General features: G+C 43.1%; 1 protein-coding gene across 4 annotated transcripts in view; it reads left to right on the top strand.

The window, feature by feature from the left end:
* wdfy3 (WD repeat and FYVE domain containing 3) overlaps positions 1-14,820 on the top strand; it is a 202,441-nt gene that overhangs the window by 41,345 nt on the left and 146,276 nt on the right. For all 4 annotated transcript variants that reach the window (XM_062050680.1, XM_062050679.1, XM_062050678.1 and 1 more), the window contains exons 2-3: positions 9,421-9,616; positions 9,680-9,803. In XM_062050680.1, the coding sequence (XP_061906664.1) occupies positions 9,437-9,616; positions 9,680-9,803 (304 nt within the window). In that variant the 5' untranslated portion in view covers positions 9,421-9,436. The remainder of the gene's footprint in view (positions 1-9,420; positions 9,617-9,679; positions 9,804-14,820) is intronic.

Genomic DNA, 14,820 nt, shown 5'->3' with positions numbered 1-14,820 from the left:
GTATATATTACATGTTATTATGAATGTTACTACATTACATATATACTTACATCATGTATATAACATGTAAATATTACATGTTAATATGAATGTTACTACATGACATATATACTTACAGTGTGTATATAAAAATATGTAAATATTACATGTTATTATGAATGTTACTACATGACATACAGTGTTTCCCATAAACTGCCAAGATACCTGTGGCTATGGGCGTGGTAACCATGACATCATCGAGTAATTTGCATAATTTACTACAATGATATGATTTTCTCTAAAAAGGCTCAAAAAATGTATACTTACTAATTAATAATAACAGTTTTGTTTTAAACGTCCATCCATCCATCCATCCATCCATTTTACAATATAATTACAACACTTTATGTACATATTTATATACAGATTTGAACAATAAGTTATTCACTAAAATATATTAATTAATTGTGGTTCTTACAAATATATCTTATAAAATATAAAAGCTAAAATGTCTCTTAAAGCTCTGCCCCTTTAATTAGTGCATACTAAATAATTTAACTTTAGCCTACTACTACAACCATATTATTTACCAGCAACATAAAGTGAAACAGAGGCAGAGGTGTCCTGCCACAGTCAGTAACAAATAAACAGAAAACAGTAGTGGTCAAATACAAATAAGGCAACAAGAGAAGTATCCTACACTTCTCTTTTGTAAAGTAAATCTGAACAGCCTATATGGGCATCTACATCAACTATATGATTTGCCTGAGAAGCTGGACAGGAAAAAAAAATATATATATAAATATATATATATATATATATATATATATATATATATATATATATATATATATATATATATATATATATATATATATATATATATATATTATTATTATTATTATTATTATTATTATTATTATTATTATTATTATTATTATTATTATTATTATTTTTTTTTTTTTTTATTATTATTTTTTTTTATTTGTGGCGGACGTAATTCTTTTGTGGCGGGCCGCCACAAATAAATGAATGTGTGGGAAACACTGACATATATACTTACATCATGTATATATTACATGTTATTAGAGGGGGGGTTACTGTTGCGTTGACCAGCATTCCTCCAATGGGGAATTCAAATTGCTAGTCTCTCCCAGATTCTTTTTATGGCAATAAGCTGATGTTTATATTCAATCACCAGGCAGTAGTGCAGATTTTGTGGTTTATTCTCCAATCTTATAGGACAAACATGAGACCAATCTAGTACACCAGCGTTCCCTCGCCCGGTCTAGCTCGGTCTCCTCCCAAACCCCCGGAAGTCCCGTGATCTTCCCTCTGTCCCTCGCCCCCACTCCCGTTGTTTAGACTACTCCGAGTTATCTCTACTCTGACACATTCCAATCTAGAAGGCCGACACCTTACTATGAGACTCAAAAGAAGCAAGAATACTAGCTATTCTTTATATGACTATAGGAGTTTAGAAAGAAGTAACACTTAAATATGGATATGATTCTGATCTGCTTCCAACAAGTCCCCCTTTAAGATCTTCTAATAAGATCTTTATTACTTGTACAAAACTTATAAAGCACGCCCCACATTAAAGTCTTAAAGTTACCACTTTGCTAGACCCCCTTTAGTGACACTTAGCACAAGGGGCAGTGCGGTTCTGGATGGTCTTGAGGGAGGTTGTTCAGCAAGTCCCTCAACTGCGTCACGAGTCAGGTTGGTTAGTCTCAACGGCGGCGGGGAGTTAGAGAGGCCGCTGAAACAGGAGTTCCAAGGGGTGTTAATTTGGTGACTGGGGTCACCAGTCTAACCATAGCACAAAGCCCAACGGCTGACGTCGGGATTCTAATGTACAATCTGTGCTCCCCACAACACCAGAATAAGTCAGCTCGTGCCCAAGGGCCTATCCTAGAGCCATCTATCAGTGTGGTGCACCAGTAACGGTTAATGTCACCCAATTTGTTGGGGGACGAAGAGGGTCCTGTAATTTGAAAACGCGTGTAATTCAGCTTTTGGGCCACAAAGGGAAGAAGTCGGGTGGCATTGTCAACAGAAGGGTACACATGTCAGTCAACTTAAAAGGGGCGGGGTAAGTGTGGGAAAAGGGACGTCCAGCGGAAGAAGCAACACATTCACCCAGGTTTTGGCATCCACCTGAGCCACAGGTTGTCTGCACCCGCTCCTAAGGTCAAAGTTACCAGGCCTTCGGTGGTGATGTCATTAGTATGCACAGATGTGAGAGCCTTTGAAACACCACCAAGGTGGGGTGGTACTTTAGGTGCTACAGAGGGTGTAGAGGTAGTTAACGCCCTCTCAAGGACATTCATTTTAATAATTCCTTTAGAGTCTGTATCAGTCAGGTCAACCCCCAAAACAACATAAAAGGGACGATGGGCACCACTTACCATAGTATGTTGTCTGCATCCGACACCAATGGTTCAGGGTTGAGTCGTAACAAAGATAGAGGTTATTACCACGGTAATAGCTATTGTGTCCCCCGTAATTAATTAATGTAGTTATGCTGAAAACAAGCAAGAAAAACTAAGAAACATTTAGCATACTGGATTGGTCTCACACAAGGATATACAATATAGAAGTTGAAAAGAGTAATGTAGGTAGAAAATCTCTCTCGTCTCCTGGGCTGAGGGGCAGATGTTGTGGCGATGTCAGCAATGACATCCCCTGGTGATCCGTCAGGTTCTTCAGCAGTAGTGCAGAGGGAGAGGTGGTACCAGGTGTCCCCTCCACCAGCCAGTCGAAGGGCGTGGAACGTCCGTTCCACGACCTTGAAGGGACCAGTCCACCTGAGCTCTGTCCACTTGCGTTTGGTGACCTTGATCTTGACCCTCTCAGCGGGCGGAAGGGAATCTGTACAGAAGAACTGGCACACAAATTCTGCAATTTTTTGTGTAAAATACCATTTTGGTTTTACGCTGATTCCTCCTTCCATTGGGGGCTGCTGGTCCTGTGAATGGCTGACCTGTATGCAGCTCATAGGGTGAAAAAGGGCAGTAAAACAGTTTTATTCACAGACCTTCGAATGATCATTAACACTAATTGCAACATGTCAATTCAATTAAATTTGGTCTGTGCACAGATTTTAGCCAATTAGTTTTTGATGTTCTGGTCCATCTTTTCAACCTTACCTTGGGACTGACGATGGTACCCCAAACCTGTGTTCTAGTCCGAAAGCCTTTTCGACCAAGGCTAAGTGAGTATTTTTTTAAAAAGGTTGCCGTTGTCTGACCTAATCTTTTTGGGGAAACCATGTCGGGGTACTAGGTCATTCACAAGTCATTTAATTACTGATATTGCATCCTCTTTTGAGGTTGTTGTTGATTAAGGCCAACCACTGTGATTGTCAACACAAGTCAGTACGTACTTTTCCCTTGTACCGTATTGATCATATCAGTGCAATCAAAGACTATACATGGTTCACCCTCACCTCCTCCATATTCTAAATTTGATCTACTAAACTACTATCGATGTGTAAAATCGTTATTTTCAAATTAAAATTAGTTATAACTTCTTACCCACGGGAAAAATGTTAAAACTATGGAATGTGTCAGTCGGATGATTGTCGATTTTGTTCCAAGGAGTCTGTTTCCACCCTCACTCACCCCCTTCTGTTTCTGAAAAAAGGACTGTGTTAGTCATACTATCACTTTCAGAAACATCTAAGAAAAAGGTCAGCTAATAGTCAAGTAGCGGAGGACAGGTCATGTTTGAGGTCAATGAAAGTCTCTTTAGCCTCTGTAGTCCACTGGGGGGTGGTGTTAGGGTAGGGGACCCTTTAGCAATATCACAAGTAACTCAAACTCAACTAAACCCTAACTTTTATGTAACTTATTCAATATGGTGAAAGTAACAAAATATGCTTATATTTATATTGTCACCAATACTAGAAAAATACCACCCTTATGGCGGATGCTTTAGCAATAGTATTTTTGAAATTTTACCACACCTGGTGGCCCCAATAATTCATTAAGTCAAGCTCATGTTGTAGAAAGTCGAATGATGCGGACATGTTTGTTACTGAATACTTTCTATCAGACTTCTGCCATGGCAACTTTGTGTATGTAATGAGCAACTATAATTCTTTGATATGCTTAAATGTGTAATGTGTCGTTTTAGCTCAGCTGTTGTGTAGCTGCTAGCTCCTCGTAGCCTACAGGTGTCTAAAGTGCAGCCCATAGTTATGTGTTTAACATAACCCTGGGCTAAACCTAAACAATTGAAAATGTGGTATTTGGGTGTCGGTGTAATGTTTGGCAGCTACGCCGTGTCTTATCATTGTACCTAAGTTCTTTGGTTTTATAGGCGAGACAGAGAGCAAGGGAACAATGTGGGACATCAATTGTGTCCATCTTATACCATGCTAGCTGTTGCAAAGATAGGTCAACATGAGCAGCCACACCTTGAGTTCCAACATATATAAATAATCATAACATATGGCGAGTCGGGTGGCAGAACACACGGAAGCATCTCAGCCAGCCAGGGTTTTCACTGTTAGAGCAGTTGGATGTCAGCCATTCCTGTTGTTTCAGGCTGTGGTATGAGCTCATGGAGGAGCCTTGGTAGTGGTGTCGCAGCTTGCTGGTTGAGCAGTCAGGTAACACCAGGAAGGTTCCTTCTGTGTGATTTGAATGTCAGGGTACAGTCTGTAAAGGAGGTCCAGCAATCTGAACCGGAAGTGGTTTGGTGACAGGCAACCTTCTTGTGACCCCAGCGAAGCCTTTGACCTTTAAAGAGGAAGCACACCGTTTTTTTTGTACCTCTGCATTCAGAATCGAATGGGCGGCTGCCGTTGACCCTCATGTCCAGTAGGGGTCCTGTCGGTACTTCCTGCTGGGGCTCCTGATGTGGGCGTCCTCTGCCACGCCTTCGTGTTCGTTTGTTGGCACGACGGAACCTTTCCTGTTCGGAAATGTTCGGACAGTCACGACTCCAGTAACCAGGCTGGTCACAGCCGAAACAGTTTCTACCCCAGACTGGCTTTGAAGCATTTCGTTGTCCACCACCCGAGTCCAACCGTCTGGTCGCACGTCTGTTGAGGATTCTTTCCTCCACCTGTTGGAACTCAAAAGCAAGGTCACCCACTGCTGAATATACCCTAGCTGATCTTTGACCTTTTGGTTCTTTTAACTTTTTATCTTCAGCGATCTGTAATTTAAGTAGTCGTTTCCTTGTTGCTCTGTCATTAACCTTATCATTCTCATCTTTGCTTAGCCCAATTTTGCATGGGATGTTTAAAATGTCACTGCCATATGTTGTTTTTGGCACCGTGTATATCAGGGTTAACTTTGTCCAAAGTGTTTGGCCAAAGGTTCCCTCCCTGAGGTACAGGTGGGAAAGCAAGGTCAACAATGGCTTGCATGTATGCATCGGCAGGAGACTTATATTGAAGTAGGCCCCTATTGTTAATGTCATGTGTCAAAAATGTCTGGTGTGCACTGCCCTCTGCTGGAGGAAAATGGTCAGACGTGCAAAATAAGGGGTTAATACTTTCTCTTTTAACGTTGATGTTCCAGGTAATTTAATGTTCAGTGAATGTATAGGATAGGCCAATATAAGCTTTGGCTTCCGCCTATTCGTTTTTAGGTAATTCTTTTTCTTTTCTTTTCTGTGTGTAAATGTGTATGATTGTTAATATGTCTAATCTGTACTGTTAAACTGCTCACACAAATTGGTTGATGGTTGATTATATGACCAAAATAAACCTATTTCATTTATTCATTCATTATCTATCGCACTCATAGTTTTATTCCATTTTGCATGTAATTATTCCTATTGATTTCTTCCCATTTCACTCAAACAACTAAACAAACAAACAAATAAACAAACTTGCAGCTAACCACAATCAACAGCATACCATTTACGAATACCTTCATTTGTCACTTTCTCATCTTTTCTTCACTTTCGTTTTCCTTTACAAACAACATCCTGTATCCATCTCTTCCTTACACTTCACACAATGTTTCTATTTTCTGTTCTCCTAGAAACCATTCACGTAACGTAAGGTTATAAACATCCTTTTCCCATATTCTCTCAAACCATCCTCTTCACCCTCAATCTTCCTTCACCTGCTCTCTTTTTCTCTCTCTCTCCTTCTCACTGGAGTAGGGGGCGGTGGCCTAGTCAAAGTCTGGACGGGTCGTTTGAGTTGTCTTGCGCATGCGCGGCAGGCAAAACACCAATCAGTCTATTCTGTCCTATTTGTCTCATTAATCATCGGTTCTTTTGCTGCATTTCGTTTTTCCACGTAATCCCCGTTTACTTTTATCATACGCCAAACTCTTGAATTCTCGAGCACCAACCCTGTTCCATTTTCACCAGCGCACACACACACACACACACGCACGTGTAAGCACATGAGCAAGCAAGCGCTTACGCACACACACGAGCACGCGCAACCTGTAGCACACACATACACGCACACACACACACACACACACACACACACACACACACACACACAAGAAAAAGCTGCACCTACCCTTATCTCTGCGTTTCACTTTACCATAAAACTTCCAGTTACTTTTCTTAATTTACCAGACGTTTGAGTTCACGACTTTTCGAGTATTGTAAACTCCCTCTTAACCCTTTCAAGGAATGTTCTCTTTTTTTTAATTTTTAATTTTATTTTTTACTCTACCTCAATTGATCATTAAACAGTAATGATTCATCACATTTTTCCCCGACCGCCATCACATTCCTATCTGTCACACTTGTTCATGTCAAACCCCGTGGTCATTGTGTCTCTCATGCCCCATCCGTAACCCGAGAATGTATTTCTCGTGTTTTTCATAAGGACTTTAACCTTGAACTCTATTAGGGGTGACCAAATCCCCAGGGCGAACCACACCCGACTATTTGTTTACTCGTCAGTGAAGCAGCCAGTCACGGTAATCTTTATCGTATTATAAATAAGGACTCCAACCTCAGAATTAAAAATACGAACGGACTTTAACCAACAACTTTATCGTATTATTAATAAGGACTCCAACCTCAGAATTAAAAATACGAACGGACTTTAACCAAGAACTTTACCGTATTATTCAGAAGGACTCTAACCTTGCGAATTTAATATACGGACGGACTTTAACCAAGAACTTTACCGTATTATTCAGAAGGACTCTAACCTTGCGAATTTAATATACGGACGGACTTTAACCAAGAACTTTATCAGGCACAGATGAAAGATTCAAGACACAATGACATGAGTTGACCACTATGTACAACTATTATGTAAAATGGCGGACAGGGCAAAAATGCAATCAATCTATCAAAATCACCACTCTGTGCCTGGGATTACAAAACAGCGTTTGACTTACAGACTTCAGGACAGACTCCTAAAGCAGATTTTATATAAAAAGGCTCTGCTCACCTTGTATTGGCCATTTGAGTCTGTCCAGAAGATTGCAAGAAGCCAGCGTGCCATCTCGGACAAAGCCCCCAAATTGTTGCGTTGACCAGCATTCCTCCAATGGGGAATTCAAATTGCTAGTCTCTCCCAGATTCTTTTTATGGCAATAAGCTGATGTTTATATTCAATCACCAGGCAGTAGTTCAGATTTTATTTGTGGCGGACGTAATTCTTTTGTGGCGGGCCGCCACAAATAAATGAATGTGTGGGAAACACTGACATATATACTTACATCATGTATATATTACATGTTATTATGAATGTTACTACATGACATAAATACTTACATCATGTATATATTACATGTTATTAGAGGGGGGGTTACCCACATATGCGGTCCTCTCCAAGGTTTCTCATAGTCGTTCACATCGACGTCCCACTGGGGTGAGTTTTCCTTGCCCGTATGTGGGCTCTGTACCGAGGATGTCGTTGTGGCTTGTACAGCCCTTTGAGACACTTGTGATTTAGGGCTATATAAAGAAACATTGATTGATTGATTGATTATTAGAGATGTCCGATAATATCGGCCTGCCGATATTATCGGCCGATAAATGCTTTAAAAATGTAATATCGGAAATTATCTGTATTGGTTTCAACCTCCCGATATTACCGGGAGACTCCTGAATTTCAGTGCCCCTCCCGAAAGTCTCCCGGGGCAACCATTCTCCCGATTTCCACCCGGACAACATTATTGGGGGTGTGTCTTAAAGGCACTGCCTGTAGCGTCCTCCACAACCTGTCGTCACGTCCCCTTTTACTCCATACAAACAGCGTGCCGGGCCAGTCACATAATATATGCGGCTTTTACACACACACAAATGAATGCATGGGATACTTGGTCAACAGCCATACAGGTCACACTGAGGGTGTCCGTATACACAACTTTAACACTGTTACAAATATGCGCCCCCCCCCATCTCCCGAATTTGGAGGTCTCAAGCGACAACTGTGTAGAACTACTTTTTTTCGGTTTTTGCTTTTCATCCTTCTGCTTGTATTCATCGTGTATCTCTTTATGATTTTTGAAGAGGTGGGAGATCAAATTGCTGGTATTAAAGGAAGACGTCTTGGTTCCTCCTCGAATAACCAACTTTTTGCAGTCATTGCAAATTGCCAGTTTTTTATCCGTCAGACACACTTTAAAATAATCCCAAACCATAGACATGGTGTCGTTAGTCAGTCACCGAGCGAGCTGGCTTGTTAGCCACGGCTACAGCACCGGCAACAACACATTTTTGTTGTTATGCTGCGCTCGCGGCGGTTTGATGAGGTCATCAAGCGTCCCCAGTAAACCTCTCATGCTGCAGTCGTCAACTCCTGTGTTGTGTGTGGGAGAGGGGAGAGAGGAGGGGCTGCTGACTGGGATATGTACAGCGGCGTTTTAAAAAGTCATTAATTTTACTTTTTGAAACCGATACCGATAATTTCCGATATTACATTTTAAAGCATTTATCGGCCGATAATATCGGCCTGCCGATCTCCAGAAACAACTGCCCTCCATTTTGACAAGTGAAAGACGGAAGCCATTTTTCCATCAGTCATGAAGTGAGAAAGTTACTGATTTGTGCTAAATGTTAGCGTAGATGGCGCCTCCTAGCAACCAGTCTCTAACGTTAGCGGCTAGCACTTTTGGATGTTGCCATCAACGTGAGAGAGGGTGTCACATGTCTATAAAACATATACCTGGGTTTCATCTGCCTGTTGCCATAGCAACAGCTCTGGGGATCGCTTCTTCAACATCTGAGGTCAAGTTGGCCTTCGTTGAAAAAGTTCATTAACTGTAACAACAGAGTGAATTTTAGTACAGGACAGTCCCATTATAAGGTGTTAATGAACCAGTTTGTACGCGACTGTCTGCTACTGTGGTGTGTAGTGGTTAATGTAGCCCCCTGTTTAATGGAAGTGTGTGTGTGTGTGTGTGTGTGTGTGTGTGTGTGTGTGTGTGTGTGTGTGTGTGTGTGTGTGTGTGTGTGTGTGTGTGTGTGTGTGTGTGTGTGTGTGTGTGTCAGGGCGAGCTTTGTGAAGATGAACATGATGAAGAGGATCATGGGGCGTCCGCGGCAGGAGGAGTGCAGCCCGCAGGACAACGCCCTGGGTCTGATGCACCTGCGCCGCCTCTTCTCGGAGCTGTGCCACCCTCCTCGTCACATGACCCAGAAGGAGCAGGAGGAGAAGCTCTACATGATGCTGCCCGTCTTCAACCGGGTCCGCCATCTTGTTTGCAAGTTCAACCTCCTGTCGACGCTAACTCTTCCTGCTCCTCCGCAGGTGTTTGGCAACGCGGCGCCCGGCAGCATGACGGACAAGTTCTCCGACCTGCTCCAGTTCACCACCCAGGTGTCGCGTCTCATGGTGACCGAGATCAGGCGCAGAGCCTCCAACAAGTCCACGGGTGAGTCCGCGCCCAAAAAACACCCGAAACAACACGCAATGCATGTTGTTAACATGTCACACATGTTAGCAGAGGACATGTTGTTAGCATGTGACACATGTTGTTAGCATGTCATATCTGTTGGTATGTCACATGTTAGCATTTGACGCGTATTGTTAGCATGTCACACATGTTAGCATATGGCATGTTGTTAGTATTTGTCAAGTTCCACTTATTGACTCCGTAAAGGACACCAGGACAACTCGGATTTCCAATTGATCAACTTTATTTATCCAACTTTTTGGCTTTGTTGGTTTCTTTTCTGTTGATCTTCATTCAATCAGATTGTTAACCTTCGAACACAAGTGTTAACAATGGAAAAACAATATATGTACAGGTATTTACAAAAAGGTTCAAATTCAACTGACTCAAACAGGTATTATTTTTAAAGTTAAATTTGCAAACTTTTAAATACCATTGTTTAAACTCTTAAATTATCTAACATTACTTTTCAAAAGGACTCTAGACACTTACATTAAATGCATGTGAATGCACTGTCAAATTAACCAGTTTCAGTAAAATGAAACAAGTAAATCAGAAAAGTAGTTTTAGTCACTTTAAAGAAGTCAAAATTAATTGATCATTTAATTTAATCAATCAATCGTTTAATTACTTAATCGTTCACTCAATTAATCATTTAACTAATCATGCAATTAAGTAATCAATCATGTAAATTCATTACCATGATGGAACTGAGTAAATCCACCAAACGGAGTAAAGGTAAGTAAAAGGTAAGTATAATTAACTTAATTAATAAGGTAGCTTAATTAGTAAGGTAAGTATAAAGGTAAGTATAATTAGCTTAACTTTAAGCAAAAGTTTTAACATTTTTATCCTTCAACTTTGCTTTTATCTTTATTACTTTTAACTTTGAACCATAATCTTTGACTTTTTATCCCTTTAAATTGAGCTTATTTAACAATTCAATTAACTCAAGCTTTTTAATTATCAAACAGTAAGAAAATACCCAGATGCAATCAATGCTCAAGGTTGGAGTAAATTTGCTGTGGTTCAAACTAAAAACAATTTAAGACAGGTAAGTAAACCAACATGTCAAGGTGAGTTTTAACAAATAAGCATTTCAGCATATTGCAAAGTGGGTATATTCACCGACCATTGGTGTGTTGGAAGTCATTTAAAGATGGATCTTGTAGATTTTTGCGTCTTGCCGCTCTGCTTGCTTGCATGAAATGAGACAGCACCACCATTCCTTAACAGCTGCCTTGAATCAGCCAATTGGTGGCCATCTTGACCTTGGTGTTCTGGGAAATGTAGTTCTTTCTGGTACTTCACCAAGGAGTAAGATTAAGGACAGCTCCTTACTTCCAGGGCAGGGACACTTCATTCACACTGAGTTTCAACTCCACACCTCCCACTTGGCCCTCATGGTTTTCAAAACCCAATGGGGTCACACAGGTCCTTCTTTCCTTTGTTCTTCAATGGGAATTAGAATGATGAGGCGTCTGACATCCCTATGCAGGATTGTTGCTGGGATTTGATGTCTGAGCCTCTTGGTTTTCGTGGTCGGTTTTTCTTTGTCGCTTGTCTTCTTGATGGGGACAGGATAGCTGGGAAAGGTCCTCACAAGCACGTCTCTTACGATGCCTTTGCTGTCCGTATTGGCTCTGACTACTCTGGCCAGCTTGTACTGTCCTCTCAGGGCATTTTGGTCAGCCAACCAGACCACATCTCCGACAGAAACATTTCGCTCTTTGGTGTGCCATTTGTTTCTTATGAAGAGGTTGGGTCCAGCTAGTTGGCTCCATTTCTTCCAGAATTTGGTGACTTCAGCTTGAATTACTTGCAGTCTTTTATAAGGATAGCGATCAAACTGGAAGTCTCCAGGATCTCCCTTAGGGTTGGCACGCCCTAGGAGCAGAGAGTTCGGGGTGATGTATTCCACACAGTCTTCCCTGCTTTGAGTTCTTGCATCGATTGGTCGCTCATTTGCAAGGTTGGCAGCCATGTAGAGGAAGGTTTGAAATTCACCCCAGGTGAAGACACCATCTCCGCCGACATTGGTCAGGGCCCGTTTGACCACTCTGACAGCCGCTTCTGCAGCACCATTTCTGTGGGGAGAATCCGCAGGGTGGATCTTCCAGGACCATTCTGTTCCATGGTTGGCAGCCATGTCTTCGACTTGAGACTTGTCCAGTCGGTCAAGGAATGTGTACAGCTGTTCCAGAGCAGGTTTGGCGCCCACAAAATTTGTGCCGGGGTCTGACCAGAGCTTCCTGGGATGTCCTCTGAGTGACGTGAACCTCTGATAGGCGAGGAGGAAGCCTTGGGATGACTGGTCACTCACTAGTTCAGTGTGTATGGCACGGGAGGCCATGCAACTGAAGACGATTCCCCACACTTTCAGTCTGGTTCTTTTCTTGACATCATCCTTCACTTCATAAGGGCCGAATAGGTCCATGGTTGTGAATTCAAAAGGAGCAGCTGGGGTGGTTCGCTCTGGAGGTAAGTCTGCCATGATTTGTTGACACTTCTTTGCTCTGTTCTTTCTGCAAACTATGCAGCTGTCAACTACTTTCTTGGCAATTCTCCGGCCCTTTATTATCCACGCTGTCTTCCTCATCCGTAGAAGGGTTCCTGCTACCCCCTCGTGGTTAGCGTCATGGGATTCTTGTGCCAGCAATGTTGACACCCATGCTTCAAATGGCAAGACTGGCACGGCTGTCTCATCTTCGTTAAATATCTGGATCCTCCCTTCTTGAGCTGCGAGGAAGACGTCTTCACGTGCACCTTCTAGTTCAGTGCCAGCCAATCCAGCCTGCTTGGGTGTTGCCTCCCACTTTGGTTGTCCTGGGTTCGACCTCCTCTTCAGCCACTGCTCGGCAGCTCGTCGTGTCCAGGCAACAACTCTGATCAGTTTTGTCAGGCTACTGAACCTTTTTACAACCACAAGATGTTTCACCCAGCTAGTGGGTTTTCTTCTTGGCATAATAGGTTTCGATTCTTCACAGGGACTTTCCTTTTCCGGAGTGGCCAGTGGGTCTTCTTTTTGCCGACTCATCTTAGCTTGAGCTCTGGTCAGTGCAGCAGAGAATGCCTTTCTTTGAAGCTTGTTTACACTCTCCCTGGCCTGGGCTGCAACTTCTCCAGCTGACTGAATAGGCCACTCCTCCACTGGCCACTTCAGGAACTCTGGTCCGTTTTGCCATGTGGATTCCTCATTTAAGTCTTTGGGATTGCCTCCTCTTGTTATTAAGTCAGCAATGTTCAGATCTCCTCTGGTCCACCACCAGTCTTGCACTGGCCCGGACATCTGGATTTCGCCCACTCTGTTGGCGAAGAAGGTTTGGTATCCGTATGATTCTCGTTGGATGGCCCCGAGGACTGTTTGACTGTCCAGTAGGTGGAACCATTTCTCAATCTTCATACGGGCATGTTTCTCCACGTACTTCCGAATTCTGGCAGCAAAGACTGCGCCACAGATTTCTGCTTTTACAGCATCTCCCTTTTGGTCCAGGGGTGTCAGTTTGGCCTTTGCTTCCACGAATCGAACTTCAGTTCCGTGACTTGTCTCCCATCTGACGTACATCACAGCACCATAGGTTTTGTCACTTCCGTCAGAAAATGTGATGCCGTAGGGTTTCCCTTTCCAGTCGGGCGGCGTGAGGCTCCTGTGGAATTTCACCTGTCCAAGCTGGGCATATTCCTCGAAGAGCTGTATGGCTTCTTCCCTGAGTCTTTCTGAAAGAGGTTGATCCCAGGTTTCTTGGGTCAGCTTGCCACCCCCTCCTTCTTGGAATGCTTTACGGACGAGAATTGCTCCCTTCTGCTTGACCGGTGCAACTAGGCCGATTGGGTCGTACAGTGCAGCAACTTGGCTTAGGAGAGCTCTCCTCGTCAGTGGGTTATGCGTTTCAGCTCTCACCTCCTCTTCAAGAAGATCTTTGCCAACTCTCATCTTTTTCTTCCTATTGGAAAAGTTAACCGCCGTCAGCATGTACAGTTTGTCTTTGTCCACCTGGTAGCCGATGCCCAGGGCTTTGTTCTCTCCTTCTCTTATTTGGTTTGGAAGAATCAAGGTGTTTCCTTGCTCTGGCTTTAGGACATCCGCTTCAGTTTCTTTCCTCCCACTTTGCCCTGACCTGACCCATGGTTTGAGGAAGAAGCCTCCAGCCTTTAGGACCTCTTCAACTCCAGCTGTGATTTGGTCAAGTCTGTTCAGGTCATTGTGGGAGGTCAACAGGTCATCCACGTAGCTGTCTTCTTCAATGACTCTGCGTTCATCCTGCAGGTGAGTGAAGTTGGGCAGACTTGCAGTTTCCCTCATGGCCAATTGAGCAATGCAGCCAGCAGGTTTGTCGCCCATATTGACTCTGGTGACGGCATACTCACTGATTTCCTCTTCTGGGCTGTCTCTCCACAGGAACCTGTGCAGATGCATCTCTCGCTCTTCCAACCAGACAGAGTTATACATCTTTCTGATGTCGCCCAGAGCTGCGTTCACTCCTTCTCTGAATCGGAGCAGGACAGCTCTGATGGGGTTGAGAACATCTGGTCCTTTTAGGAGAAGATCATTCATGCTCACTCCGTTGTATTTTTGGCTGCTGTTCCAGACAATACGAACTGGTGTAGTCACTGAATGGGGATTTGGCGCCACCAAGTGGCTGACATACCAAACTGGTCCTTTCCACTTCTCCATGACTTCATTGGTGAGTTTTATGGCTGCGCCTCTTTGGACCATTTCATGGATCTGGGTGGAATATGCAACTTTCCAGTCTGGGTCTTTGCTCAGTTGCTTTTCCATTCTCAAGAAGCAAGTTTGGACTGCTCTTTTGTTGTTGGGGAGAGAGGCTGGATTTTCAGTCCAGGGATATTTGGCATCCCAGTGTGGAGTTGAGGAGTGAGAGTCCTCCATCTTGTAGGTGAGTCCTCCTTTAATGATCTCAAACTCCCTCTCCTCCGCCAGGGTCATGTCCTTTCCTCCTGGAGGACAGTTTCCACACCGGCAGCTTCCACATTT

This window comes from Entelurus aequoreus, linkage group LG06 (genome assembly GCF_033978785.1).
Source record: "Entelurus aequoreus isolate RoL-2023_Sb linkage group LG06, RoL_Eaeq_v1.1, whole genome shotgun sequence".
In the NCBI taxonomy this organism is placed as follows: Eukaryota; Metazoa; Chordata; class Actinopteri; order Syngnathiformes; family Syngnathidae; genus Entelurus; species Entelurus aequoreus.
This window is presented reverse-complemented; position numbering and strand designations above follow the sequence as displayed.